Here is a 27727-nt window from a genome sequence, read left to right as displayed (position 1 = left end):
CGGCTGTTTACAGTTACTGGAGCCCATTGTCCTCCTTTCTCTTAAACTGCCTCTCTCCTCTGAAGCTGAGCCCTGGAGGTGTGGTGTTCTGCCCCTGGCATCGGCCTGCTAGGCTCAAGGGTCAAGCATTGTAACCTTAATTACCCCACCCTGCCCCCAGCCTGAAGAGTGCCTTGTACAGATGATGGGGGTGGGGGGAGGGACCTTTCCCAAGTTGCTTTACTGTCAACTGCTAAAGATGAATCATAGTACATGTACACAGTTACCCTGATTGTCAAGGCCATGTTGCCCCCAGATCTGCGCAGGCACCACCCACCTGGAGGCAGCTTCACAAGTAGAGCTCCCGAACAGCTTTCCTTTTTAGGGGCTGGGACAGGAAGGGGTAGGAGGAGACTGATGGAGCACAGGAACTGACAATAAGACCACACCGCCTTTCTCAAACGATGGAGTGTTGTCCCCATCGACCGTGGACTTAACAGGAAGCACTTTCCAGGAGGCAGGAGCCAAGCAGGAGCTGTGTTTTCCTGTTCAGGGTGCCCTCCCACACAGCACACCAGTCCACGTTCCCCACACCACTCGAACACTGGGATAGTACCGAGGAGTTCACCACTATTGCAAAGTGAGAATCATAGAATGATTAAAACCACAACAGTGACACATGATTCGGCAAAACCCATCTGTAATTTTGTACATTGCACTGACTATGCAAAAGAAACTAGATAGCGGGTAAAAAGCAGAGGGAGGTGCTTCCTTTTCTCTTAAAAAAAAAAAAAAAATCAAACCTTTCAAAGGCTTTAATGTGTGCTTTCCTCGGCTTCGCGGCCCCATCTGCTGCATCCTTATCAACTTCTTGCAGCTGCTGGCCTGGCCAGGAGTTGAAATGGGATTGTTTATCCCTTGGGTACCCAGAATGGTTCCATGTTATGTCTTACGCATTACTTTTGCCTAATTTTTCTACCAACTGCTCTCTTTCTGCCAAGGCACATTTTAAAAAGGGAAATGGAGTATTGTGGAAGAAGATTACCCATCCACGCCTTTGGTGCAAATCTGCCCAGTATTTATATGAGTGAAGTGAATGTACATTTCCATAAGAGGCTGGGACAATTTCCATGTATGTAAGATTGGGAGCAGTGTTTTGCTCAGCTCGTTCTGGGATTTCTAAGCTTCCTGGGGAGGTGGGGGTAGTTGCAAGGCAAGAACTAGAGCCAAAGAACCAGAGAGGGACGTGTTATGAAGAGCAGCAACCCCATGCCACGTGAGCAGGCTAGATGAGCCCTCCTTTTTTCCCTCTAGTTCATGATTTATCTGCAGTGATAAGCAGATGTGACTGGTCCTCACTACTGGCACCAGATGAAAAATACATCCACTCTCCTTTTGGGGGCATGTTTTCAGTATACGAATAGAGCCTTTTGGGCCCATTGCCTAACTCAGGTCCACCTTTCAGAGCCACTTTTGACTCATGAAATCTGCTAGACCACGCATAGAAGCTCCTCTAAAATGCTTGGTAGAAGGAGTGACTGGCTGGCTCAGTTATAGAGCATGAGGCCCTTAATCTTGGGGTTTTGGGTTTGTTAGGGTATGGAGTCGACCACCCCTCAATTAGAGAACACTTGATAATGCAAGACCCCAGCTAGCTGGGGTCCAAGTATCGGCCTGGCACAGCGGGTTTCAACAGGGACCCCAAGCACTCAAAGCCAAGGGTTTATATAGCATTTTCAAGGCACTTCTTCATAGCTACATACATATCTTGCACCCCACTTTGACAGTTTAACTTGGTTTAACCTTTTGCCACCCCGGCATCACCCTGGCGCCATCCTGGCCGTTAAGTGAGACTTAGGTTTAGAAGAAATTTAACTTGATTTACATTTCCTTCTGCCTCAGCCTCCCTCAGTTTTATGGTGGGGAGGGTTAGGCCTTGAGGAACTGAGCCCCTTTTCTCTGGAAATTGGGCCATTGAAGAGATAGCCCTTTTTGTTGTAAATCACCAGGACATTTGCAAACCAAGGGAGATTCCTGTCTTGCAGGATTGTGATTTCTGCAAGTTAACTATTTGTTTTCTTTAACATCTGGTCCCTGTGGCGCCACTACCTAACCACCCTGGTGGTATATGATTAAGTTGTTTCTTAGGTTTTACCTACTTTCTCTTATCTCAAGTTACGTGTGCCCTGTGGGCTGGTTAGGGACGCTCAGTAAAATAGCTTCCCAGCCTTCAGGATGGCCATTCTTATGCCAACCCACTCTTACAGTGCAAGGTGCCAGCTTTTGCTTTGCCGAGATGGCTGTACTTCTGTCAGGGCTAGACTCGAGGTGGGTACAGCCTTGTTTTTCTTGGCCTTCACACCTGGAGCTGGTTTCCAGGACTTGTTTTTTAAGTCCCCTGGGGAAAGGGGAGCAGGGGCAGTAAAATAGGTCCTTACAGGTTCAAGCCCCACATTGGGTGTGAAATAAATATTTCTCCCAAAATGGCTTGATAGAAGCATAGCATTTCTCTTAATGAGAAAGCTGGCACTGCTGTTGAACTTGGTCAGAGGAACATCTAACCAAAGAAGAGCTAATGAATCATTCCTTACCCAAAGGCTGGAGGCCATGACCTGAGGCAAACTTCCCGGCCCCACATGACTGGGCAGACTTTTCCACAGCCCTGCTGGACTGACAGCATCTGCTGGCCAGTCCAGTCCATAGCATGGCTGTACTTGTATGATAGGGTGAGAGTGGTGTTTTAGATTTAACTTCAGCTGGACTGCCCGTGCTGCCCCTTACTGTGTGTCCTTGGGTAAGTCATTTACCCTTTCTGAGTGTCTGTTTCCTCTTCTGTGAAAACAGGGGCAGCAAGAAGATTAAATTAGTTCGGGTGATGGACTTAACACAAGGCCTGGCGTAGCAAGTGCTCAGCAGATGTTTGCTGTTATATCATTTCTCAGTTCAAAAACATTCAGAATCTCCAGTCTAGAAGTTTGACCTCATCCTACCTTTTTCAGTTGGCCTGAGTTCCCACCAGCCCGGGACAGAGCAGAAATGTGATTTTCTCACATTTTGTGCTATACTTTGCCCCTTCCTCATGTTCCAAGTATCTACAGTTGATAGCGAATGTCTTCAGGTAGGTACATGACATTGGTCCCAGAAATTTCATTGATAGGGATGCCTTTTAAGATTTAAGGGTTTTTTCGTTTTTGTTTGTTTGTTTGTTTTGTTTTGTTTTTAAAGTAGGCTCCACATCCAGTGTGCAGTCTAACACAGGGCTTGAACTCACAGCCCTGAGATCAAGACCTGAGCTGAGATCAAGAGTCAGGTGCTTAACTGACTGAGCCACCCAGATACCTTTTAAGATTTTATGCTTGACTTAAGAACTAATGAATTCTTACAGTATAGTTCAACTGTCTTGAGTGGTTTTGGGATCCTCACTTGAGGCTGATGGAGAAGACAGCAGCAATAAAGCACATTTCCACTCAGTTTCTAAACAGACACGCTGGTGTTTATTAGGACAGCAGGGTGTCCGGTTCACCAGAATAGGTTTAGAGTTCCCTTAGTTCCCGCAGCTGGGCGGGGGCAATTCATGTGCTTCTCTACGAAAGGGGGAAGACATGGAAGCCACGTGAGGAGCTGGTTCTCTTGAGTCCTCGGGTCTGGGGGTCAGACAGACTTGAGCGAGGACAAGCCAATCAAGAAGAATGACCAATAGGGGGCGCTTGGCTGGCGCGGAGGGATAAGCGCCTGGCCGCCTTTGGCTTAGGTCATGGGATGGAGCCCCAAGTCCGGCTTCCTTCTCAGCTTCTCCCTCTGCCCCTCTCCCGGTTCGCGCTCTCTCTTTCTCTCTTTCAAATAAATAATACATACATACATCTTAAAACAAAACCAAAAAACTAATCACTAGGATGGAATGTTCCAAGTGCCTTTTGCATCTGAGGCGGGTGGTTTGGGAGGCCGAACAGTGAAGGGGCGACTAGACCCGACCAGACCTGGCTCCTCAGCCTAAGGGAAAATCCACAGCTGAGATGGAGGAGGAGGAAAACAAAGAGGAAACTGAGAAGGGAGAAACCCAAGACTATAAGTCCCAGCTCCGGAGAAAGGGAAGGTTGGGGTGGGGGCGGGGGCGGGCAGGCTTAAGGAAAAGGTGGCCTGAACTTCAATGAGACCGGCGGGACCGGCGGCATCAGGTAATCCCGCACGTTCTAGCAGTTGCCCCATATGTCCCGTTTCCTTGTATTTTAATATTCCAGGACAGCAGCAGAGAAGCTAGCTCCGCGCTGCTGCTGCTGCTGCTGCTGCTGGAGGCAAGCGCGGAAGGAAGTGCTTCAGAGCCGCCCGGTCCTGCAGCAGAGTTCTCCGGTCCCCGTACGGGCCCGCCGAGTGGGACGCAGCTTTACGGGGTGGGGGAGGGGCTCGACAGCTTCCCCTTCCCCCAGTTACAAAGTTGCCTCCATCGCGTCCCAGACGTCCAGGAAAAGTGCTGGAGCAGCGGGGGGAACGAAGAGAAGCCTGGCTTTTAAAACGCAAGCCACTTTGATGGAAGGACTGCACCGAGCAGACGGGAGGCAGCAGAAAAACTCTGGGAACAGGGTGGACAGGAAGCAGGGGACGCGAGACGAGGCGGGGCCAGAGCGGGCGGGGCTGGTACGGCGGGGAGGCCGGGGCGGGGCTGCTAGCGAAATTACTAGGGTGCGCTCAGCGCAGTAGGGCCTTAGAGGCCAGCCGAACGCGCCATGACCGCAGGGAGTGCGTGTGGCTGGGCCGCGGTGGTCCTCGGCGTGGTCTGCCTGGTGCTCCAGTTCGGTGAGTGGGGGCCTTCCCCGCGCCCTGGCGGGGACTGGGCAGCGCTGGGGGTGTCGATGGCTTCAGGGCTCTGGAGCCCGGTGCACGGGTGGGGCTCGGGGCGGCCACGGCTGGGTTGGGGAGAAGAAACTCAGCCTGCGGGACCTTGTCTGGCAGAGTTGTCACTTCAACAAGTCTCCCCTGGGTAGTCAGGAAGCAACTTTGACCTTAGGCACCGGAATCCGCCTTTGGAAGAGGGGTGGGACTGTGGCTCGCTCACTTTTCCGGTGGTTTTTTCTTTTGAGAATCCTTAATCCCCAACTCCCCCAAGCCCTTTCACCTCCCCACTGGGTGTTTCTCCGGAAGGGTGTGCCTTTGCTGGGGTTCCAGTGACTGCGAAACCACTTGTTGCCCCCCCCCCCCCACACACACACCCGGGGTGCCGTTGCCTAGCGCTGGGACGGCCCTTTCACTTCTTCCGCAGCGGGTCAGCTCCCGCAGGACGGGTCCCGGCGGCTGGACTTACCAAAGAACTAGGCTTATCCGCGGCGCGCCGGATGGGGCTCAGGAGCGGCGACTGCCGATTGGTTCCCCTTCTGCTCCCCTCTCCTCCGACGCCGCCCCGCGTTTGAGTTGAGCTCCTGCCCGAAGGGTACCCGACCTGGGACAGGGACCCACCAAGAAAAATGACTGAATCGCCCCAGGATTCCGAAGCAGGGTGGCTGGTGCTCCTTTCCCCTCCCCTGAAAATGTAAAAGAAATCTGTGCGTGTAGAACTGCGTTCATCCCTTGCCCATTTCTTCAGCTAAGTTAACAGCCCCATGAAATATTTATGTCTCCATTTTTATCTCCCCACCTTTATAAACCCCTACACACAGCCATAGCCAAACCTCTGAAGCATAATAATAAACGCTTAACTAGTTCTTCTTTCCTTGAGGTTTCCCGTTGGAGGCCCCTTTGCACATACAGTAAGTCAATCTTCCATCCTCTTTCTGCACCCAGCTCCCATTGAGTGTCTATGGGGTGCGTGTCTTTGGAGACTGCCTAGCGCGGAGGGGTTGAGAGATCGCGAAGTGCCTGCATTCTAAGGCACAGAAGTAAATGCTGTAAGACAGGCTGAGCATAAAGTGCTCTGGGCGTCTACAGGGAAGGGAGCAGTGTCTTCTGTGGAATCAAGTCTGTCTTGTTAAACAAAGACTTCATGGAAGGGAGGGTATTTGAACCTGGCCTCGGAGGATAGATGGTGTGTGGACCTGCTATGATGTGGGGAAAATTCCAAGAGGTGAAAAAGACAGGGGAGCACAGTGTACAGGGTGAACCTGGGCAGTTGAGAATCATTTGGTGTCCCTAGAGCCTAAGTGTGCCCGTGGGAGCTGGAGGCCCTGCTGCAGAGCTCTACACATCCCGGATGGGAGTCTGGATTATCTTCTGCAGGCAAAGGAGAATTCTTTCTGGGCCTCACAGAATCAGAATCATGTGCTTAGGAGGAATAATCTGGCAGCAGTATGGAGGAAGGATTGCAGCCCGGAGTCATTGGAGGCAAGGATGCTGTCACAGGGGGATGCCATCACAGGACCTCCCCCCCCCCCCCCACTTTCCTATGCTGATGCCTGTGCCAAAGGGGCAGATGCACCTACAGGCAGAGCCTGTCTCAATGGGAAGCTGCCCATCAGTGATTAAGAGCATCAGCTCTGCAGTCAGATGCTTGGCTTCCCACCCTGGCTCTGCTCCTCACCTGAGTTATAATTTCTGTAAGTTGACTAACTTCTGCAAGCCTCACTATCTTTGCCTTGAAAGAGAGACAGAGTATCACTCACTGGTGAGGAAAGGTAATGAGAGTATATACTTCCTGGAATGTGAGCATGAATCACTGAACACATTCTTACTGAGGGTCAGCTATGTGCTGGGCTCTATACAAGGGACTGGGGTTACAACAAGGGACAGACTTCCCTGCTTTTGTGAAGCTTACATTATAGTGGGGGAGAGAGACAGCAAATGAATAAATGAGTAAATATATAGGTGTTGGGTGGTGGTTAAGTAAACACTAATACAGAGATTAGTAATACAGAAGAAAGGGGAGTAGGCATGGTTGATATTTCTTTTTCCTTCTTTAAAACTTTGCAACATCAGAAATCTTCAGAATAGTTGCAAAAAATAGTATGATGAGCACATACACACGTTTCTCCTGGAATCCCCAGTTATTAAAATTTTGACACATTTGGTTTACTTCTGTTTATACACACAATTTTTTTGTCTAAACATTTGAGAATTGCAGATCTTATGACATCTTACCTGTAAACATTTCAACATATGTCTTTTTAAAAACGTATGTCTCCTGGAATCCATGAAACCATGATCACAGGAGATATACCATCACTATAATACTGTTTGCTGATAGAGTCCAGAAGCTGATCCTGGATCACACACTGCATTTGGTTAGTCCTGCCTCTTTAATACCTTTTAATCTAAAACTTGCCAACTCTTTTTTCTTTTCTTTCTTTCTTTTTTTTTTTTTTTTTTTTTGGTACTTTATGACATCACCATTTTTGAAAGGTCTGGGCCAGTTTTATAGTGTCCCTAGAATTGGATGGTCTGTTTCCTCATGATTAGATTCTGGTTATAACTTGCAGGAATGTTCCATAGATGTGTTGTGTCCTTCTCCGTGCATCTCAATAGAGAGCAGATGCAGTCCTATTTGTCCCATTATTGGAGAACTTAACTTTGGTTATTTGGTTAAGGTGATCCACTAGATTTCTCTATCACAGAGGCACCTGTTCCCCTTTGTAAATAATATGTGATTTATCAAGTGACATTTGAGATTGTGTAACTGTCCTGTTCCAAAACAATCTTTCATCCAGTGTTTTAGCTGTTTTAGCATCCACTGGTGATTCTTCTCCAAGTCCACTAAAATATTTGTGGATGGCAGTTTTCTGTCCCTATTTTTCTTTATACATCATTGACATTCTTGAGTAATGAAGAGCTTTTGCTCCTCTTTTTAAATTTTTTTTTTTTTTTTTTTTAGTTTGAGTATGGACCCATGGGTATTTCTTAAGATGGCATTTTTTGTCAACTCTTTTGATGCTCGGTGATCCAGATTTTGGCAAATGGGAACCCCTGTGTGCTTCCATGTTCTTTGCCATGTTTCCATCAGTTTTTGAGAACTTCCTACTTTCTGGCACAGAAGCATGTCTTGGACTCATTTTGTACCGTTTTCCTGCCTCGGCCTGTAAACATTAGAGTCTCTCGTTCCTTTTAGTGGGAGATGGGATTTAGAAATCAGTGTCTGGGTATTAGGTGTACTCAAGGCTACTGGAGTCTTCATTTCTAAGCTGTCAGTTCTCAGAGCTGGGAAAATTTTCACAAAGTCCTAAGTTTATCCTGTTACCACTAAGCCTCATGCAACAATTTGGTTCATTTTTCTCTTCCTCTATTCCTTATTCGTATGTCCCTTTGCCACAGTGAGAACACTATTCCTCATAGCATCACTGTGTTTTCCTAATATGCATTAAACACAAAATAGTTTCCTCACTGCTCTACCAGTACTACTACCAAGCACAAACTTTATAGTTCGGAGTTTCTTCACGGTTCTTTTTATTCATCCATATATCCCACTGAATATGTACAGAATAATGTCTTTTTAAAAGTTACTTGGATTAATTATTTTCTTCTGGGTGGTTATGCTATCAACGCAATATATAGTTTCATTAATTTGTTTCTATTCAATTTTTGGGTTCCTCCTTGATTTAATTTTTAAGTAGGTGAAATATTAATATGGTGCCAGTCAAACCATATAGAGCTATGCTCGGAGAAATCCTGTTCCCACTCTCTCCCTGTCATAACAGGTACTGTTTGTTTCTGTTTTATCCTTGTTTTTTTTTTTGTGGTTACAAGTGTTTGATGCAAAAACAGTAACAATAGTAACATCCTCAATATACCCTTTTCTACCTTGCTTTTGCTTTTGTCTCTTAACCATATGTCTGGATAATCATTCCATATCAGTTCATAGAGATCATCATCATTCTTTTTTTTTTTTTTTAAGATTTTACTCATTTATTCGGCAGAGATCACAAGTAGGCAGAGAGGCAGGAAGGAAAGCAGGCTCCATGATTCACAGAGAGCCCAATGCGGACTCGATCCCAGGACCCTGGGATCATGACCGGAGCCGAAGGTAGAGGCTTTAACCCACTGAGCCATCCCGGTGCCCCTGTCGTTATTCTTTTTTTTACAGCTACATAGTCTTCCATGGGCTGCATGTCTGATGTTGCATTCAGCCACCCTGCTCTCTAGTGGTTTGTGTTCTACACTTTGTAGCCCAAGGAGGGTCTCCCTAAAACGGTAACAGGTGAGCGTGGCCTTAAGGGACCCAGGCAGCTGTCTGGGGGAGCAGTATTCCAGGCAGAGGGGCTAGTAGCAAAGACCCTGAGACAGGCTTCTGGCATTTAGGGGCATTCAAGGAGCCCATTGCACCAGAAAGCAGTAGGAAAGGAAGTTGTAAGCACAGTCAGGGCTAGGTCCTAGAGATAAAGTTCTGTGGGCCCCTTTAAAGACTGTGACTTTTTTTACTCCCAGCAAAATGGGACGTTTTGGAGGATTTTGAACAGGAGTGAAATTACAGTAACTGGAATTTGTGAATGAATTATTCTGGTGAATCTGGAGAGCTGTCTGTAGAGGGAGCAGAAGAGACGCAGGGGGACCAGCACGGGAGGCCATAGGAATAGTGTAGGTATGCAATGACCGCAAGAGCGGGGGACTGGATGGGAAACAGGGGGCTGTGTTTGGAAGCGGGAACCAGCAGGACTGGGTGCATCCTCAGGATGCCACGTGGATGGGGCTGAGGTAGTCCATGCATGTAGCCAAGCTCAATAAGGACTGTTGTTTCAGCTCTTTTTAGCAGAATCTGCCCTCTTCTGTTGCTGCTTTGTATAGTTCATCTTGCCAGCTATCTCCACAGAGATTTTCTTTCCCTGTATGCAGAAACAAAGCCATTTACTACTTCTTAAAATGTTCTTTTCACTGATTTGTTTTCATGGTTTGTTGTTTGTTTTTTTTTTTTCTTAACAATACAGTGTGTTAAACCTGGACATTAGATGATAGAGTCTCTAGCATTTCTCCTTTTTAAGTTATTATCTCACATTATTAAGTGAAACTTGTTCATTTTTCTTTCTGCAATCAAGATTCACAATCTGTGTGTTTTTATTTAGGAAGAAGATACTCTGAGTCAAAATAGTGTGGTGTATTCCTATAAGAAAACTAGACCTATTGTAATAATAGTAGCTGTCAGGAACTGAGTACATACTCTGTGCCAGGTCCTATGCATAGTAGTTTGGATTTTTGTTTTCATTTCATTATCACACCAGTTTTTTTTAGGTAGAGACTATTAAAGAGGAGAACAAAGTTCAGTTAGGTTAAGTACCTTGTCCAGGTTCACTTCACACAGGAAAGAAATGAAAGCGTGACAGAAGTCAACGTCCATCTGTCTCAGAACCCGTGCATTCCCAACCCAAGTTTAGATAAACTTTATGAAGATTTGAAGATCCATAGGTGACCTCTCTCTCTTTTTTTAAGTTTATTTATTTTGTTAGTAATCTCTACACCCAATATGGGGCCTGAACTCACAACCTTGAGATCAAGAGTCATACGTTCTTCTGACTGAGCCAGCCAGGTGCCCCCGTAGGTGATCTCTTACGTGTGGCGTGTATGCATTGTTCAATGTAATTTTTGCTAAGACATGTAAAGTTATGTAGGACAGCACAGTTGTCAGTCACATAAGATTGTTTTCAAAAGCACCATCTGCAGAAGTGGGTTGGGGAAACTTTGTTCGGGCTGTAGAATTCAGGATGTGGATTTATTGACATATTTATGAACATTTTGTTACAGTTATAATCTCTCTAGACACCCATACTTTACTCCCTAGTACTTTTGTGTAATCCTGATCACATTATAATATTTATGAAAATTAATGGTAATGCATCATATCACCTAAATTCCACCCTTACTCAGATTTCTCCAGTTGTTACAAGAATGTCTTTTTTTAAAACACCAGGATCTAATCAAGTTTCCCACATTGCGTTTGTGACTAGGTTTTTGGTTTAATTTTGATGGGTAGCTTTGAAAACTTTTTAGAGACTTAGAACCACCTTTTGAGAACCAGGTCAAAGAATTTGTTTTATTGTCCAAGAAATTATAGGTGTTTCTTGAATGAAGACAGGCTTTCAGGGTAGGTATTAGTTCCTCTGTTTAAAAGCAGAAAGTTTGGGACGCCTGGGTGGCTCAGTTGGTTGGACGACTGCCTTCGGCTCAGGTCATGATCCTGGAGTCCCGGGATCGAGTCCCGCATCGGACTCCCAGCTCCATGGGGAGTCTGCTTCTCTCTCTGACCTTCTCCTCGTTCATGCTCTCTCTCAAGTAAATAAATAAAATCTTTAAAAAAAAAAAAAAAAAGCAGAAAGTTTGCCTGCATACATGAGGCATGAGTGTTTGTTTGCAGAAGTTTTCTGTCTTTTGATTTCAAGTGCAGAAATCAAGTGATTTCTTCTCAAGTGCAGAGGATCTTTTAAAGCTTTTACATAGGAAACAGACTCAGCAGTCACAAATCAAACCTGTCTCCAGATTGAAAGTGAAACCAGGATACTATCTTGTCCACTTGTTCAGACCCATTGAGATCTGAATAGGAGTTGTAAAAAACGGAGACTGTCCCCATGAAAGTGCTAGAAGACATCTTAGCATTTCTTTGGAGATAGCTTTTGGTGTCTGTCCACTAGCATCCAAAGAAAATGTCTTCCTGTTACTTTATAGACACAGCATCTTCTCCTTTGACTGTTTCCTTTTTTGTTTTCTTTTCCTTCTAAAAAATCTTCTTCTCCTTGCGCCCTTTTGTCTTTCCTTTCCTTTTCTTTTCCTGCTACTGGTGCCTGTACCAGTGACCTCTGAGTGAGTCCAAGGACTCTGAGGCTCCAATTAAAATCAGTGGAAGTAAGGCGACCTGTTGCCCGGAATCCCTGTAATAAGTTCACGTCTGCTCTCTGCCCCCGGTGGGGAACTCCTAGTTCATAGGTCTGCCCTTTGTGGCCTTGACCAAGTATCCATCTGAAGGAAACAAATTATTTTGATAGGCTTGTTCTCAAGACCCGTTTCAGGTCCTAGTGGACTTAAACTTCCTTTCTATAATGTTCCTCAAAATGTCTGTTGTGATTAGTGTCTGAATTTCCACCAGGCTCACTGCTGTGTAGTTTCTTGAACATCTTCCCCCTGTAACAGTTAAAAATGAGGGGGGAAATGCTATTTTATATACACAGTCAGAAAATAATAAGAGGGCGCCTGGGTGGCTCAGTGGGTTAAGCCGCTGCCTTCGGCTCGGGTCATGATCTCGGGGTCCTGGGATCGAGTCCCACATCGGGCTCTCTGCTCAGCAGGGAGCCTGCTTCCCCCTCTCTCTCTCTGCCTGCCTCTCTGCCTACTTGTCAAATAAATAAATAAAATCTTTAAAAAAAAAAAAAAGAAAAGAAAATAATAAGAAATTCAGATTCATAAGAAACTAATAAGGCTGTGTCATCATAAATTAGTTTCTCAACTATGAGCCAAGTAACCTGAAAATGGTAGGGATTATATAGAAATTCTTAATGAAATGATCAATAGTGTATAGAAATACCTTGAATCAGACTTTGGAGAATAGATTTTAAAAGATTCACAGAGTCTTAAATTGCTCTAGTAAAGTCATTATTCCCCAAAGCATGCTGTAGATCTCAGATATATCCTCCAACAAGAACATGTGGCTTTTGAGCCTAATGAGCTCACAAATGGGGCTTTTGAGCAAGATGGTATACGGGTATCTTGAAAGACAGGCTGGAGGAGTGCTGACAATTAGAAACATAACATGAAACTGGCAAAAATGATTTTGATAATATATTTTACTTCACCTAATAGAACCATAATATTTTCATTTCAACATCTAGAAAACATTAATGAGGGATTTTACATTCCCTTTTTCATATTAAATCTTTAGTGTCTGGTGAGCATTTTATACTCACAACACACCTCCCTTTGGACAGACCACATTTCATATACCCGTGAGTCAGGTGTGACTGGTGGTGACTGAGGCACACTGTACAGATGGAGAGGGGAAAGGACTGTAAGTGTCAGCCCAAGGGGTAAAACGGGGAAAGCTTTAGCCTGCCAGGAGACAGAAAAGCTCAACAGGAAATTGATTTCATTGGTTCCAACATCTCCATTCCAGATGAGCCTCAGCAGGAGTCAAGTTGTAGCTTGACAACTGAGAGCACATGTGGGGCAAGTTCTAGGCTGTTTCTGAGGCTTACAGCCTTCTGAGATTCAGGGTGCTGCTCAAGGAGACGGGCAAGCAGTGGTAGTGTAGCTGAGAGCAGGAGATTCCTGTTTTTAGCAATCATGGCAGCACAAATCATTGACTGGATCTGGACAAGGATGGAATGGACAAGGGAAGACCAAAGCATCTCTCTTCCTGGCTAACAGTGTGGGCTCCGGAGCTGGCTGCCTGTGTCTGGGCACCAGCTCTGTGTCCTCTGCATGACCTCAGTCAGCTTCTGAACTTCTGTAATCTGGTGGCTCCCATTCTTTGGAATGTTCTTCCCCATATTCTCAGGCCCATGCTGTCACTTTTTCTAGGCTGAGTTGGCTTAAGACTCATTTGGAGCGGATTTATGAAGAGCTAGGTTAAAGAAACGAGCTGCACTGCACTTCCTTAAGTAAAAAGACTCAATTTCCTCTTTATTATCTACACACCTGGTGAGCAGATTTCCGACCCCAAAACTGGAATATGGGTTCTGACTGATCTGCTAATATCTATGAACCTAATAGGACATATTATCTGATAACAGACATTTTAGGAGAGTGGCCACTTCTCTGTGTTGTAAATGTGTGTACGTGTGTAGAGAGAGACTTTGTTTCCCAAAATGCCGCCACTTTCACACTCCAGGCAGATGTCAATGGACAGTATGCCGTGATACAGAGGAGAAAGGTTATGGTCACAACCTCCCATCTGGAGAAGAGACTCAGCTGCTCGCTTGGGTTCAGAATGCCCCCCAGATCCTGCTGTCTTCACGCTTGAAGGAGTCTTTAACTGAAACACCGTTAGAATATTGAACATGGGGAAATACCAAGATTTATATATTCAGGTACTGAAACTTTTAGGGGATTTTTTTTTTCATCAAACCAACTTCAATCTTAGCTACTCAAATCTGCAAGCCATCCTTAAAATATATTTTAGAGAGAGAAGAAGACTTTAAAATCACATCCTTCATTTCTAAGAAATGACTTCAGTAAACAAATTGCATCTCCTCAGACCCTATACGGGCTGTTGCCTTTGATTCTGAGCTGACATCCTGCATGGGTCCACACTTACCTGGTGCAGGTAGCAGGCAGGAAGGGGAAGCAGGAGACATCTTGAAAGGAATAGCAGTGGGGGAGAGATGGGCGTGGGGATCCAGCAGCCTCTCCAGTCTGGCTGTGGTGCTGGTGGCTAGCACTGGGAAAGGTGCCTCTTTAGCCTGCACATGGTGGAGGGGGCTGTCCCAAGCTCAGGGTCTGGGCGAGCTGCCCAATTCCGAGGTTCTGTCAGGAAGCCCCGCTTTTCAGACGGTAGTCCAGTTGCATTTCCTTTACTTTATTCACTCAAATATTTATCAAGTGCCCTTCCTGGGCCAGGCAGAGGTGAAACAGCGGAGACAGAGCACCACCCTGTCTTTGTCTGAACTCAGATTGGGATCGGTTGCTGCCTTTTAAGAATGAGAAGTTCCCCCACAAAAGTTGAGCGTCCAGCATTTCTTGGAAAATCAGAAGTTCGGCACGTTGCACGCGCACCCGCGGGTGGGAGCTGAGGAGTGCATGTGCGTCAGTGCCGCGGCGTCCGCGGGCTGCCCCGGGGACATCTGTTCATGCTGCTGCTCCCCGTTCTCTCAGGCTTCGCAGTGGCACCTGTGGTTTTGTTTCCCACGTCACGTCTTCACCTGTCCCTTGTTTTCCCTTTCTTTCTTTTTTTGGCTCTCGCTTTCCTTCGCCCCCACATTCAAGCCTCTCTTGTCCCTTTTCCGCATCGCGCATGGTACCTTCCATCGCGCGTGGGGAGTGCAGACTCCTAGGCCCCCCCTTCAGCTTCGTTTCTCATGGCCTCTAATTGTGACATGTCCCATGTCCCTTTGTCCCTTTGTCACATCTGAAGTCATTTGCAAACTGCAACACTACCACCACAAAACTTAGGTCGTCACATTTTGGGGGTTTGGGTTTTATCACTTTCTTGCTCCGTCAAACCTCAATCTCCTCATGTATATCAAGCCGGGGTTCCTGGGGGCCACAGACTCTTGTTCTCTCAGGACCCCTCAGACCGTGACAGTCAGTGATTTGGGGACCCCTGAGCCCGTTACCTCGCCTGCAGGTTTCAGAGGCGTGCTTGAGTCTCAGCTGGAGTAGTCCCCATACAGGAGTTCTACAGATGCAGTTTCTAGGATGTATCCTGTCACATCTGTAATAGCCATGTGCCACATAGCAGGCTACATAAGAAAATAGTGGTTAAATTTTCAAACTGTTTTGGTTCAATTCTAGTTTTACCACTTCACTAGCAAGTCACTTAATCTTTGTGTTCCTCAGTTTCCTCATCTGCAAAATAGGGTTAAAAATAGTGCCTGCCTCCTGCATATTTGTAGAACTCTTCCAAGGGTGCCTTGCAGATAGTGAGTACTATATAAGTGTTTGATTACTAAAATTAGCAGTCAGTGTCAATCCCAGGACCCAAGGAAAACACCCAGAGGAATCTGTGGCTGGGAGTGGGAATCTGTCCTCTTTAACTCAGTAGTTATGGTGACCATATTTTCTAAGTCAACAAATCAGGACACTTCATCTTTAAATATGTGAGTTCCAATTCTGACTTCAAGCTATATAAGAATTATCAAAATTGGGTGTGATGGTGATGTTTTGCAAGGACACTGCCACTAAGTATTTGGAGCTGAGGCTGATTTTAGATGTAGGATTTCTCTATCTATTGGTATTAGGTACCTCCCCTGTCTTTAAAAGATCGTTTAGTATTCTTCAAAACAGTTTTTAAAATGCAGGCTGGCATGGAATGTCTGTTTAGGCTATCACTAATGCATTTTTTTTCTTTCCCTTCGTTTGTAAATGATGCAATCCCGCACCATGCTCAGTGGTACACACTGCCAGGATCACACACAACAAAGGCCTTGATGTGGCCTGACTCACTGCAAGAAAAAGAGGGAAAGCCCTGCTGAAAGCCACATTTATTTCAGGCATTGTGTAAACACTCTCAGTCTTATTCAACCCTCAAAACAATCGTTTGTGGTGGGCGTTATGATTTAGATTTTACAGCTCATATGGGAGGCTTTTGAAAGTTCCCCTGGGCCCATCTGCCCGAGAATCTGGGCGCTTACCCTTCTGCCCCCCAGGCGTAGGAAGTTGGCATCCTCTCTGACCACCCCGATATCAGCAAAGCAACCAGCCCACTGCTGACCCCTTTCCTTTGTTGCTGTTTGTGTGCAAATTCATTCATTCATTCGCAGTGTGTGACCTTTGAGAAAGAACTCACTCCCCTTTCTCCCATTCTTTTTCATTGGCAGTTATCCTATCAGCAACTTACTTCAGGGTTAGTCTTGAAAGTGCAGTGGAAAAGAGTTTACTGTGGGAAGGGAATACTAGACAGTAGCCACTACAAATGTAATGATCCCCAAGTCTGTCTCCTCTCCTGTGTGCCCAGCAGCCTACTGGACATATCCACCTGGGAGTCTTACAGACCCCACCCAGGGCTGGCATCTGAAAGTATGATCTTCTTGCCCCAGCTGGCTCCCCTTCACATCCCTTGTCTTAGGGAATGACACCAACCACCCATCTTGGAGAAGAATTACAGTATAGATAACAAAAATTTCTATAATATACAAGGAACTCATAAACTCTGGTGAGAAAAAGACGAGCTAGCCAATAGAACAAAAAGCAAAGGATACAAAAGGACAGTTCTCAGAAAAGGAGATCCAAATTACCAAAAACCAGAAAAGATGCTTAAATTTCTAGAGGTCAGGAAAATGCAAATCCAGAGAACAATGAGATGTCACTTTGTGCCTGATAATTAAATGTGCAAAAAAAAAAAAAAAAAAAATGGAAAAGGATGCTTGCAGGGGGCAAGGAAAAGGTAACTCATATGTTACTGATCAGAATGTAAATAGCAAATGCAAGCATTGTGGCAGCGCCTATTAAAAAATCTGGGGCACCTGGGTGGCTCAGTCCATTAAGTGTCTGCCTCCAGCTCAGGGATCCTATGATTAAGCCCCACATCAGACTCAGTACTCAGTGGCGAGCTTGCTTCTCCCTCTGCCTGCTACTCCCCCTGCTTGTGCTCTCTCTATCAAATAAATAAATAAAATCTTTAAAAATTTCTTTTAAATAAAGAATACGTTGTCCTTTAATTTAGCCCCACTCCAGGGACACTGTCCCATCGATACAAAGCCATAAATATGCAAGAACCTGGACACAGGTATGGTTGTAACAGTTACTGTAGTAGAAGAAGCTAGGGACAGCAGTGGTGGATGGCTAATTAATTATGGTTCATTCGTACCCTGGAATGAAAGTCTTACCCTGCCAGTGGATTTGGTGTGACCTCTATGAGGTACTCTTGCTGGGAAAGGCAAGATGTGGAGAAGCATGCATAAGACCGTTTTTGTTAAATCATGACCAGGCATATATATGTGTATATATATATACATATATATGCATTATATGTGATGCATCTTTGTTTCTATTTGGTGATCTGAGCAGGGAGAAAAAAAAAAGGTATATTCTGAGTTGTTAATGGAAATTACTGGACTGAGGGTGGTTAGAGGGCTTGGGAGATGGGGTAAGGCATCCAAGCCACACACACCCACACAGTTCAGAGAAGATTGTGCTAAATGTCTGTATCTCCATTCTGCATCTATATAAAATTATATCTATGTGTCTATGTATGTTTTGTTTTTAAACACATTTTTTAACTAAAGAGTTCATCTTATTTGTCACCATCCTGCCTAAAACTCTTTGGTAGCATTCTCGTCTCAACATACAGGGCAGAATTTTGTCTGAGGCCTTGCAAGGCCTGGGCTCTGCCTGCACGTGCAGCCCCCCAGCTCGTCTTGTCTCATAGCATTGCCCTCCTGCCTTCTGGACCTGGATCCCTGAACAGGGGCCAGCTCCCCCCAACCCCACTTGGTGGCACTTGCTGCTCCTCCTTCTTCACAAGCCGTCTCTAACCCCTCGTTAGCTCCCCAAGTGGGTGCTCTTTAGTGACACCCTGTGTTTCTACTTGCTGGCCCTGAGCACAGCTGCAACAGGACGTTGGTCCAATTATTTGTGGTTTTTAAAAATTAATTAATTAAATAATTTGACAGTGTGTACAAGCAGGGAGAGCAGGGAGCAGGCGGCGGGAGAGGGAGAAGCAGGCACCCAGCTGAGCAAGATGCCTGATGTGAGGCTCCATCCGAGGATCCTGGGATCATGACCTGAGCTGAAGGCAGATGCTTAACCCACTGAGCCACCCATGTGCCCCGGTACAATTATTTGGATCAAGTCTGACTTTGCTAACAAAAAGTGAACTCTGAGAGGCTGGGACTGCATCTGTCATGTTCTGGGGGTGGAGGGTGGGGGTCCCCACATCATAGAGCTGCCCAGTGGGTACTTAAAGAGCAAATATTTCCAGAATGAGCCTGCTGTGAAAGGGGGGCGGCACAAGAGTCGGGAAATCTGCGTTCCGGTCCCTCTGCCACCCTGAGTCTGAGGAGTGACTGTGAAGCCTGTTCGCTCCTCTGTGCGGCACGGCCGGCGCCACTGCTGCAGTGTGCGTGACGGGTGTTACAAAGGGACACGAGGGTGCGGGAATGCACCGCGGGCAGCGAGGAGGCATTCGGTGACCTTGTCCTTCAGTTTTCTTGGTACCCTGTCACTTCACCTGTGAGATGGGGAGTTGTCTTGTTGGGTCCCCCAATAATGGGTCCGTGATTAAAGGAGCGAGACTGATACAAAGCGAAGGTCAAACAAAGCTTTATTTCGCGCCAAGCATCAGGAATCAGACCGAGCATCAAACAGACCGGTCAGGGCCGCCCCTCCAGAGAGGGTGACCCCTCCCTGCTTTCCAGACTAACTTTTATAGAGCAAGGGCCATTTGATTGGGCCTGGCCACACACAGGTGGCTCTGCAGTGATGCTAGGTGACCAATTGAATTACAATTTACCCTAGAAAACATTGGAACCAGCCTATCACACCTTGGTTAGGATTGGCGCCAAAAGTATCCCAAAGGGCGAGGCCCATACTCCTTGGTAGCTAGGAGACAGTATGCGCCCCCACTGATTGAATACCTCCACCTGGCCTGACCCACCCTTGTACTCGGACTTTGTTACGTGGGACTGGTTTCCCAGACTTGCTTTCAAGTAAGTTCCCCTGGGGGGCAGCAGGGGGAGTCAATTTAAGTTTTACAACAGAATGGCAGTTCAACCGGGGTGGGGCCACTCTGGCTGAATAGGCCCTTACAGTCTGACTAAAGGATTTTGAGAATTTCTTCCAGCTCAAAACTGGCTTTCTTGGAGCGGGTCTCCCCCTTCCCCTCCCGTGCTTTCTGCCAGCACTGGCTCCATTCCCGACTTGCTCCGTCCCTCTGTTCTCAAGCCCAGGAGACATGGCCTCTCCCTGGGAAGATGGCAGCCGAGGGTCATCTCATACCGCTTCTCTTCCCCCACCGCCCTCCCCACTCCTGCATTCATTCACGAGCAAGACCTTTCAGGCCTCTGCTAGTGGGTGTGGCTAGACCGTCTCTCCTCACATCCTGCCCCTCTCATCCACCTTCCCACGTGGTCTGGTCGAGCGACCGGCACCCCAACAGGGCTGCTGGTGAATGCCTGTGGGCAGTCCCCCTTAAATAAGGGAGATGGGTTTTCAAAATCCTTGCAATAGACAAACGGGCCCTATTTACTCCTTATTTGAAATTACTGAACACGGCTGCCTACCATCGGTCTATTTAATAGTCTTGATTTTTTCCCCATGTTCTTTCAATTACCCTGATTGCTACTAGGCAAAAACTTCAAGTTTTAATTTATCGTTAATGTCTTTCCCTTAACAGCTGCTCTTCTCTCTGAACAGGAAAGTCAAGTCTGGAACCAGATGCATTTAAACCCATTTTGGGGTATCGGGAATATCTCAGTCTAGCGGTGGTAGTAAATACTCAACAGCCAGATTGGGGGCGAGTAGGCGGGAGTTTCTGTCTGAAGCCTTAGTTCTTTGCTGTGGATATTCCCACAGTGTGGATTTCAGGCTCTCAGCCAGGCTTGGCGGCATGGGGTCGGGCACAGATGCTAACAGTTGACTCGCGAGGAGGGACAATTGAAGACAGCTCACCCATGCTCCCCATGCCACTGAACCCAGTCCTGTGTCCTGAGTGGCTCCGCTTGCTTCCCAGTCCTTGTTTCTGATCTCCGCTGATAGCCCGTTAGTCAGCCAAGAAGGACACCTGACCAGTCCATTAACGCCCCCTTGATAGGGTACGGAGTCGACCACCCCTTAATTAGACAGAAAACACTCTAGATAATGCAAGTCACACAGCAAGGTTTATTTCCAGCTAGCTAGGGTCCAAGTATCTGCCCAGCGCAGCGAGTTTCAACAAGGACCCCGAGCCCTCAAAGCCAAGGGTTTATATAGCACTTTTTAAAAAAGATTTTTATTTATTTGACAGACTGAAATCACAAGTAGGCAGAGGCAGGCAGAGAGAGAGGACAGAGAGAGAGGAGGAAGCAGGCTCCCCGCTGAGCAGAGAGCCCAATGCGGGGCTTGATCCCAAGACCCGGCTCAAAACTGAGCGACAGTTAGAGGCTTAACCCACGGAGCCACCCAGGTGCCCCTATATAGCATTTTCAAGGCTCTTCTTCATAGCTACATACGTATCTTGCACCCCACTTTGACAGTTTTTGACTTGTTTTTAAGTCCCCTGGTGATGAAGTTCTAGAACCTAGGTGAGGTTCGGTGGGCTGAGGTCCGGAGCCGATGACCAAGAAAGAATTCTTGAGACATCTTTGGTGCAAAATGGTGGTTTATTAAAGCACGGGGCAGGACCCGTGGGCAGGAAGAGCTGCTGCCCCGGGTTGTGAGGGATGGCAGGTTCTGTACCCTGCTGTTGGGGGAAGGTGAGGGGCAGGGAGGTGTCAGTGGAGTTTTCATATGCTAAAGAGGGCCTACAAGGTGCCAGGATGTCCCAGGCCTGCTGGAGGCCTTGCCCTTGCAGCTGGATCAGTGTTGTCTTTAGACCAGTCATGAACATTAAGATCGTTGGGAGACTTTTTGGTGGGGGGTCACAATCCTGCTATCAATCGTCTTTGTTAGTGAGATTTAGGACATTTGTAAGCCAAGGGAGACTCCTGTCTAGCAGGATTGTGAGCTCTGCAAGTTAACTATTTGCTTATTGTTCATGGCAGTCAGGGCTGCCTGAGGGATGCTACACTTATGGAGGGGAAAGGGTGAAGAGGGGGTGCAAGGCGCCAGCTTTTGCTTTGTCCTCAGCCAGCCTCCTGCTCCCTCACCACTGGCACCACCACCTAACCTCCCTGGTGGTATATGATCGTTTCTTAGGTTTTAGCTACTTTCTCTTATCTCAAGTTACGTGCGCCGTGTAGGTTTGTTAGGGACGCTCAGTAAAATGGCTTCCCGGCCTTCAGGATGGCCATTCTTATGCTAACCCACTCTTACAGTGCCAGGTGCCAGTTTTGCTTTGCCGAGATGGCTGTACTTCTGCCAGGGCTAGACTCGAGGTGGGTACAGCCTTGTTTTTCTTGGCCTCCACACCTGGAGCTGGTTTCCGGGACTTGTTTTTAAGTCCCCTGGAGGAGGGGAGCAGGGACAGTTTAAGGGTTAAACAACAAAGTTATTGTTGAACCTCAGTGGAAGCCTCTGGCTAAAATAAGAATATAACATAGGTCCTTACACCCTCTCCCTCGTCTGCACCTCCAGTCACTAAACCCTGGTGCTTTCTGTCCCTAGCTGCTCTTGAGTCTGGCTTTTTGTCTGTCCCCTCCCTCCAGACCTTGCTCTGGCCCGCCCAGGCGGCCACCCTCTCGTTGCTCCAGCACTGACCTCAATTCCGGTTGCCCTGCCTGCATGCCTGTCCCGGGCCACCACTGTCCGCTTTGCAGGCCGTCCTGTGGCTTTTGCTTGCCATTAGGATCCATCCCAAGCCCTGAGCCTGTCTCACCGGACACCCCCAGACCCCACCCACAAATGCTGTGACCTGGCCCTGCCTGCCCCTCCAGCCTTACCCCACTTGCTTGCTTCCTCTAGCGATGGGGAGCTGCTTGTATTTCCTCAAACACACCCAGCTCCTTCTCCACTCGGGGGCCTGCTTTTTTTTTTTGGCAGGGGCTGGTCGGGGGAGGCTCTGCTTCCTCTGTCAGTACAACAAGGACCTCTCCTCCCCTCCTCCCCCAGGCCTGGGGCGATGCCTCCCATGAGCCTCAGCATGACTTCCTGGGGAAGGCCCTCGAGGAGGTAGCTCCCCAGGCCTGCTTTGTCTTCCCCACACAGTGGGGCTTCTGGAGGGCCTGCGCTGCCCACAGTTCCCAAAGGGGACTTGGTGCTCCATCGAAGCTGAATCTGTTTCTTGCGTGTTTGTGAGTCGCGGCGTCCCCGTGAGAGAGGAAGCTCCCGCCCTCCGTGAGCTGTGTTTGCCATCAGCGGTTTATCTGTTTAGTGTAAAAAGTAGCTGATGAATCATTTTTACTGCCAAATCTCCCCCCCCCCCCACCCCCACAAAGAGCATCTTGGAGGATGGTTTTCTATTTTCAATCAAGTCGTGTTGGTTTTCCTAACCAATTTCTTTTTCCCTCCTAGACTCCATCAGCTGTAATTTCCCGATGTTTGGAACTGTGAACCGGAGCGTAACTTTCCCTATAGCAAGCTCTGTACCCTTTACGGAGATTCTGTGGACAAAAAATAGGGATAAAGTCGTTGAATGGGAAGCAGGCTCTCCCGTCAGAGTTTTCCCACCTTTCATACGCAGAGTTCATTTAGACACCACATCAGGAAGCCTTACCATCTTCAACCTAACATATTCGGATGAGGCGGACTATAAACTGGATTCTTTGAGCAGTGGCGACACTTTGTTCACTCTGAAGGTGATTGGTGAGTATTCCATAAATTTATTCCATAAATTGGTTTAAAATGGCAACTGTCCCAACTATTTTAAGAGATGAACACAAATGAATGGTTTCTGAGAAGTAAGAGACTTGGATCTCTGAAGGTGATTGGTGAGTATTCCATAAATTTATTCCATAAGTTGATTTGTTTAAAATAGCAACTGTCCAACTATTTTAAGAGATGAACACAAATGAATGGTTTCTGAGAAGGAAGAGACTTGGATCTCTTAGGCTGTCAGGCACACCAGTGTCCGTGCCCTCGTCATCCTCTGAGTGAGGAGAGGGTGTGACGGAGATGGAGGCCAGCTGGGTGGAGCTGCTGCCAGCAGCATTGCTTGTCTTGCTGGGAGTATTCTGGAAAGGGATGTAGTGGCAGCAGTGAACTCAGAACTCTGAGCTCCACTGAGAGATGATGCTCTGGAAATTAGAGTGTGCACCTGCACCACACCCCAGGAGGTAGATTTTTTTCTCTCCTCTATCACCTTACATGGGAATGTGAGATGGAGTCCTTGTTCCTCCACACTTCCTGTCATGCTTCCAGGTCATTCTCCTTGTCATCTGTAGGCTCCTGGATACATCCCAACATTTCTGGGTCATTGGAAAGCCTGGCCCACTTTTGCTGTTTCTGATGTTCCTGCTGTCATAATTCTCAGTGATTATAATATTTAAATATATTGTTCTAATATCCTGGCTTCTGAGTCCCCGGTCTCCTCTCCTATGATGGTCTTGTCCTCCATCCACCGCCTCCGCTGCCTTTCCCCACGGATAGAACCTGGAAGTTGTCATTACCACTCATTCTGAGCCCTCCACTGTGTCAGGCCAGGTGTCCCCTGCTCTGCCAGTTCTGCTATCCCTTTACCTCGCGTGACCCCCTATCCTCTTTAGGCAGCCCGAATGTGCTCACTCACTGGGCCAAGCATTGGAAGATTTGGTTAGTTTCCTTGCTCCTTTTAATTTTTTTAATTTAATATTTTAAAAAAATTTTTTTAAGATTTTATTTATTTATTTGACAGAGAGAGATCACAAGTAGGCAGAGAGGCAGGCAGAGAGAGAGAGGAGGAAGCAGGCTCCCTGCTGAGCAGAGAGCCCAATGCGGGACTCAATCCCAGGACCCCGAGATCATGACCTGAGCCGAAGGCAGCGGCTCAACCCAATGAGCCACCCAGGCACCCCTAATATTTAAAATTTTTTTTAATGATTTTACTTATTTATTTGGGAGAGAGAGTAGGGACAGGAGCAGAGGGAGAGGGAGAAGCAGACCCCCTGCTGAGCAGGGAGCCTGACGTGGGGCTCGATCCCAGAACCCCAGGATCATGACTGGAGCCACCCAGGCACCCTTTTTAAATGGGCTGTATTCCTGTGGCCTGTGTGGTCAGGTCCAGTCCAGTGCGCTCCCTGTTTTGTGCTAACACACTGTGGCTGTAGAGAAACTCATTGCCCCACAGAGCCTCACACATGAAGCGTCTGGTCACTTGCCTCAGTCAGATCCAATATGTCCCCCAGTGTCCCAGCAATTATCCTTCCTCTCCTCAAGCCTCGTAGACCCTCTTCTCCAGACCCACTCCTCAGCTGAAGGCTTTGCATCTTGTTTCACTGAGGAAGAGAAGCACTTAGAGGAGAATTTCCACAGGCTGTCACCCTCAGCCTTCCTGCCTACCTGCCCTGAGCACCGGTACCCTGCTCACAGAGGTGTAGGCCCTCTGCTGTACTCCAAGTCCTCTTCCTGCCACTGCCCTTGGGGACATCACCCTAGTCATTGCCCTTGCCCTGTTCCTGCAGCAGCGTCGTCCATGGATCCAACTGTCATCCGTAGTATGCCGTCAAACATTGACACCAGCGCCGGGAGCCCCCGGATGCCCCCGCCCCACCCCTCCAGCTACCACCCACTTGCCACTTGTTTGTAGAGAATTCCATGAAGGATTATCTGTGTTTGCTTTTTAACCCCTTTCCTTCTTTTTTTCCTTTTTCCCCACCCCAAACAGGCTTTCATCACCCCAGGCTTTCACCCGAACTCTTGATCTCATTAAAGAAACCAGTAATCCATTCCTGCTCTCCCCACCACATCTTTCTTGGCCACTCAGCAGCCTCCGACAGAGCGGATCCCTGTCTCTCCTGAAACACGACCTTCTGTGGGCATCCAGGATCCCACCCCGTTCTGGCATTCTGTTCGCTCAGTAGCTGTTCCTTCCCGGTTTCCTTGGCTGGTTTGCTCGTCTTGCCCACCTGCAGGCCTTGGAGACCTGAAGGCCTGAGCCACCTTTCTCTGCCTGCGCTCACACCCAGCTGGGTGAGCTCAGCCTGGCTTCAGGCTTTCAATATTGTTTTGGCACTGATAACACAGATTGAGAGCTCGGACCCGGGGCCCCACTGACGTGTGTTTCAAACCGCTTCCTCTGGATTTCCACTTCGACGCCTGTCTGATGATCGTGAGCTCATCAACTTTCCCTTGAATCCCGTTCTTCCCCACGTCTTCCCCGCGCTTGGTTAATGGCAGCTCCTTCTTCCCAGTTGCTCAGGCTAAGCCTTGATGTCATCTTCAACACCATGTTTCTCTTCCTCTTTCTCTCGAACACCATGTTTATTCCACCAGGAAATTTGCTGGTTTTACAGCCTCTGACCACCTCTCGCCACTTCCTCCGGGGCTGAGCCAGGGCTCCTTCAACCTTGTCTGGAGGACTGCAGCGACCATCTAACTGGTCACCCGTTGCCCCTTAACAGGAGGCATTTTGTGTTATTTTCAGATTTAACTACATTTAATTTTTTTCCCGTTTTATTGAGGCATAATTGACCTGTTTCACTGTCTAAGTTTGAGGTATACAGCATAATGATTTGACTTACATGTATTATGACCACAGTTTATTTTTTTAAAAATGCAAGCAGCCAGAGTGATCTTAAAACAGAGGTCAAAGCATGTCATTCTTCAGCTTAGAAACTTCCAGTGGCCCCATCTCAGTCGGAGCTAAAACTAAGATCTGTAGTGCAAGGCCGTATGAGATCCGGCATCCCTGATCACCTCTTTCTGTTCTTAGGCATCCTAGTGTTGCCTTTGACTTTGGCTACCTTTTCTGTGCTGCCCCTCAGCATTGCCAGCTCAACCCGTACCCATCTCGGCCCTCTATGGGGTCCCAGGTTCACTGTTTTCTCCTAGAAGTGGATGTCATTCTCGCCTTACCTCCTCTATGCCAGAGGCATTCTAGAAAGATCCATCTGGTAGCAAAGTGTCTAAGATGGCTTGCAGGGAAGGGAGAAGAGGCAGAAAGTCCAGTGTAGAAGTTCAAGTCTGAGCGCTCCAAGTCCTGTCTGAGGCAGTGTCCGTGGAATGGGAGGGGGTGAGGAGCTGGTGGAGTAGCTATTCTTCACAAGTTCACCTGCCTGGTCTGTTGGAGACACTAGGAAGAGGAGAGAATTTCTCTCCTGTTATCATTGTAGCCCTAGAACTCAGGTACTAGGTGTTCAGTAAATATTTATTATAGGAATGAAAGCAATTGAACCAGGTGACCGGGAGGTGGGAGGGGGGGTTGACAGAAATGGGGGCTTTCAGGCTGGGTGGCTGGTTTGTCCAGAAGATGATTAACTCCATTTAGAAGAGTGAGGCTTGTTAAGGTGTGGAGGCATCCCATTAGGAAAACCAGTGCATGCCTTCAGAGAAGCAGAATTTATAAAATATGCAGGTTGGGGATCTGGCTATTTATAGAGCCAGCAATTGTATTTAGATAACAATGGAAAACATTTGAAAAGCCCTTTCATAAGAGTTTGTAAAACTGCGCTCAGACTTTTAGATATGTTTAACTTTTTAAACTTGATGAAAGCGTTAAGAATAATTTGATTTTTAAAATTCCACGGTCATTCAACTAAGGTGCATGATTTCAGGAGTCAGCCCAACTGAATAGCCCTTAGGAAGCCTCGTTAGCAAAGACCTGCAGAGCCCGAGAGAGGTGAGTGTTGATCAGGAGGCAGTGATGTGGGCAGTGTAAAGGGTGTGACCTCAAGTCCTGGCTCGAGAGTCTGGCTTTTAGCCTGTGACACTGAGGAGCCACTGGATCTGATCCTGGAGCAAAGAAATGACTTGATGAACTCTATTTTCAGATGATTAATCAGATGGTAGGTATTGACAGTGGGTTAGAGAAGGGGGACACCAGGTTGGAAGTGACTGTGATCTTCTAGGGAGACAGGTGTTGCTGGTAGATGTTGGGAAAGGAAAGAAAGAGAAGATGCTTCTAAGAAAGAGTCAAGCGAACTTAGATTTGGGTTATAAAAAGACAAGATGACTCAGGATTTCACACCTGAATGACAAAATGATTGGTCATACCTTTTTTTTTTTTTTTTTTTTTTTGAAATGAGGAAGGCCTACTTCCTTCAGGGTATGTTAGTTAATACCTAAGTGACTTGATGATCTTCCGGAGACACCAGACCTATTGGGAGATTTTCAGAAAGGATATTTTCGGCAGGGGGATTTCCTGGCACCCCCTCAATTCAGGCCATCCACTTCCTTGTGTGTAAGTTCGTATTTGGCTTCCTTCTTCCCTCAAAATCCCCTTCAAATTTCCACCACCAGTGTTTATTAGTGCTTTCTCTTGTTAGCTGCATTGAAGGCGGTAATGGTCATATAAGTAGAATTAACTACTCGATCCTTAAACGATCTGAAGTGGTGTGACCTTTTACTAAAGTTAAGAGAAATACACAAAGAGCATCAGATCTGTAGAAGCGGTTCTCCATCTTACAGAGCAGGGCACTGGATTCCTGCATTGTAAATGGACCGAGTTGTCTTAAGGATGAAGTGGGTATGTTTCCTGTCAGTTTCATGCTGC

General features: G+C 47.2%; 1 protein-coding gene and 1 long non-coding RNA gene across 4 annotated transcripts in view; one reads left to right on the top strand and one right to left on the bottom strand.

The window, feature by feature from the left end:
* Positions 1-4327: 4327 nt before the first annotated feature.
* LOC131808942 (uncharacterized) lies at positions 4328-5348 on the bottom strand. The gene is made up of 2 exons (XR_009344997.1): positions 5276-5348; positions 4328-4880 (listed from the first exon to the last, which is right to left on the bottom strand). It is a non-coding gene; the product is annotated as an uncharacterized LOC131808942 (long non-coding RNA).
* CD58 (CD58 molecule) overlaps positions 4613-27727 on the top strand; it is a 40721-nt gene continuing 17606 nt past the window's right edge. For all 3 annotated transcript variants that reach the window (XM_059135295.1, XM_059135294.1, XM_059135293.1), the window contains exons 1-2: positions 4613-4770; positions 22615-22905. In XM_059135295.1, the coding sequence (XP_058991278.1) occupies positions 4701-4770; positions 22615-22905 (361 nt within the window). In that variant the 5' untranslated portion in view covers positions 4613-4700. The remainder of the gene's footprint in view (positions 4771-22614; positions 22906-27727) is intronic.

This window comes from Mustela lutreola, chromosome 10, assembly GCF_030435805.1.
Source record: "Mustela lutreola isolate mMusLut2 chromosome 10, mMusLut2.pri, whole genome shotgun sequence".
In the NCBI taxonomy this organism is placed as follows: Eukaryota; Metazoa; Chordata; class Mammalia; order Carnivora; family Mustelidae; genus Mustela; species Mustela lutreola.
The sequence above is the reverse complement of the archived record's forward strand: the minus strand, read 5'-3'. Positions and strand labels throughout refer to the sequence as shown.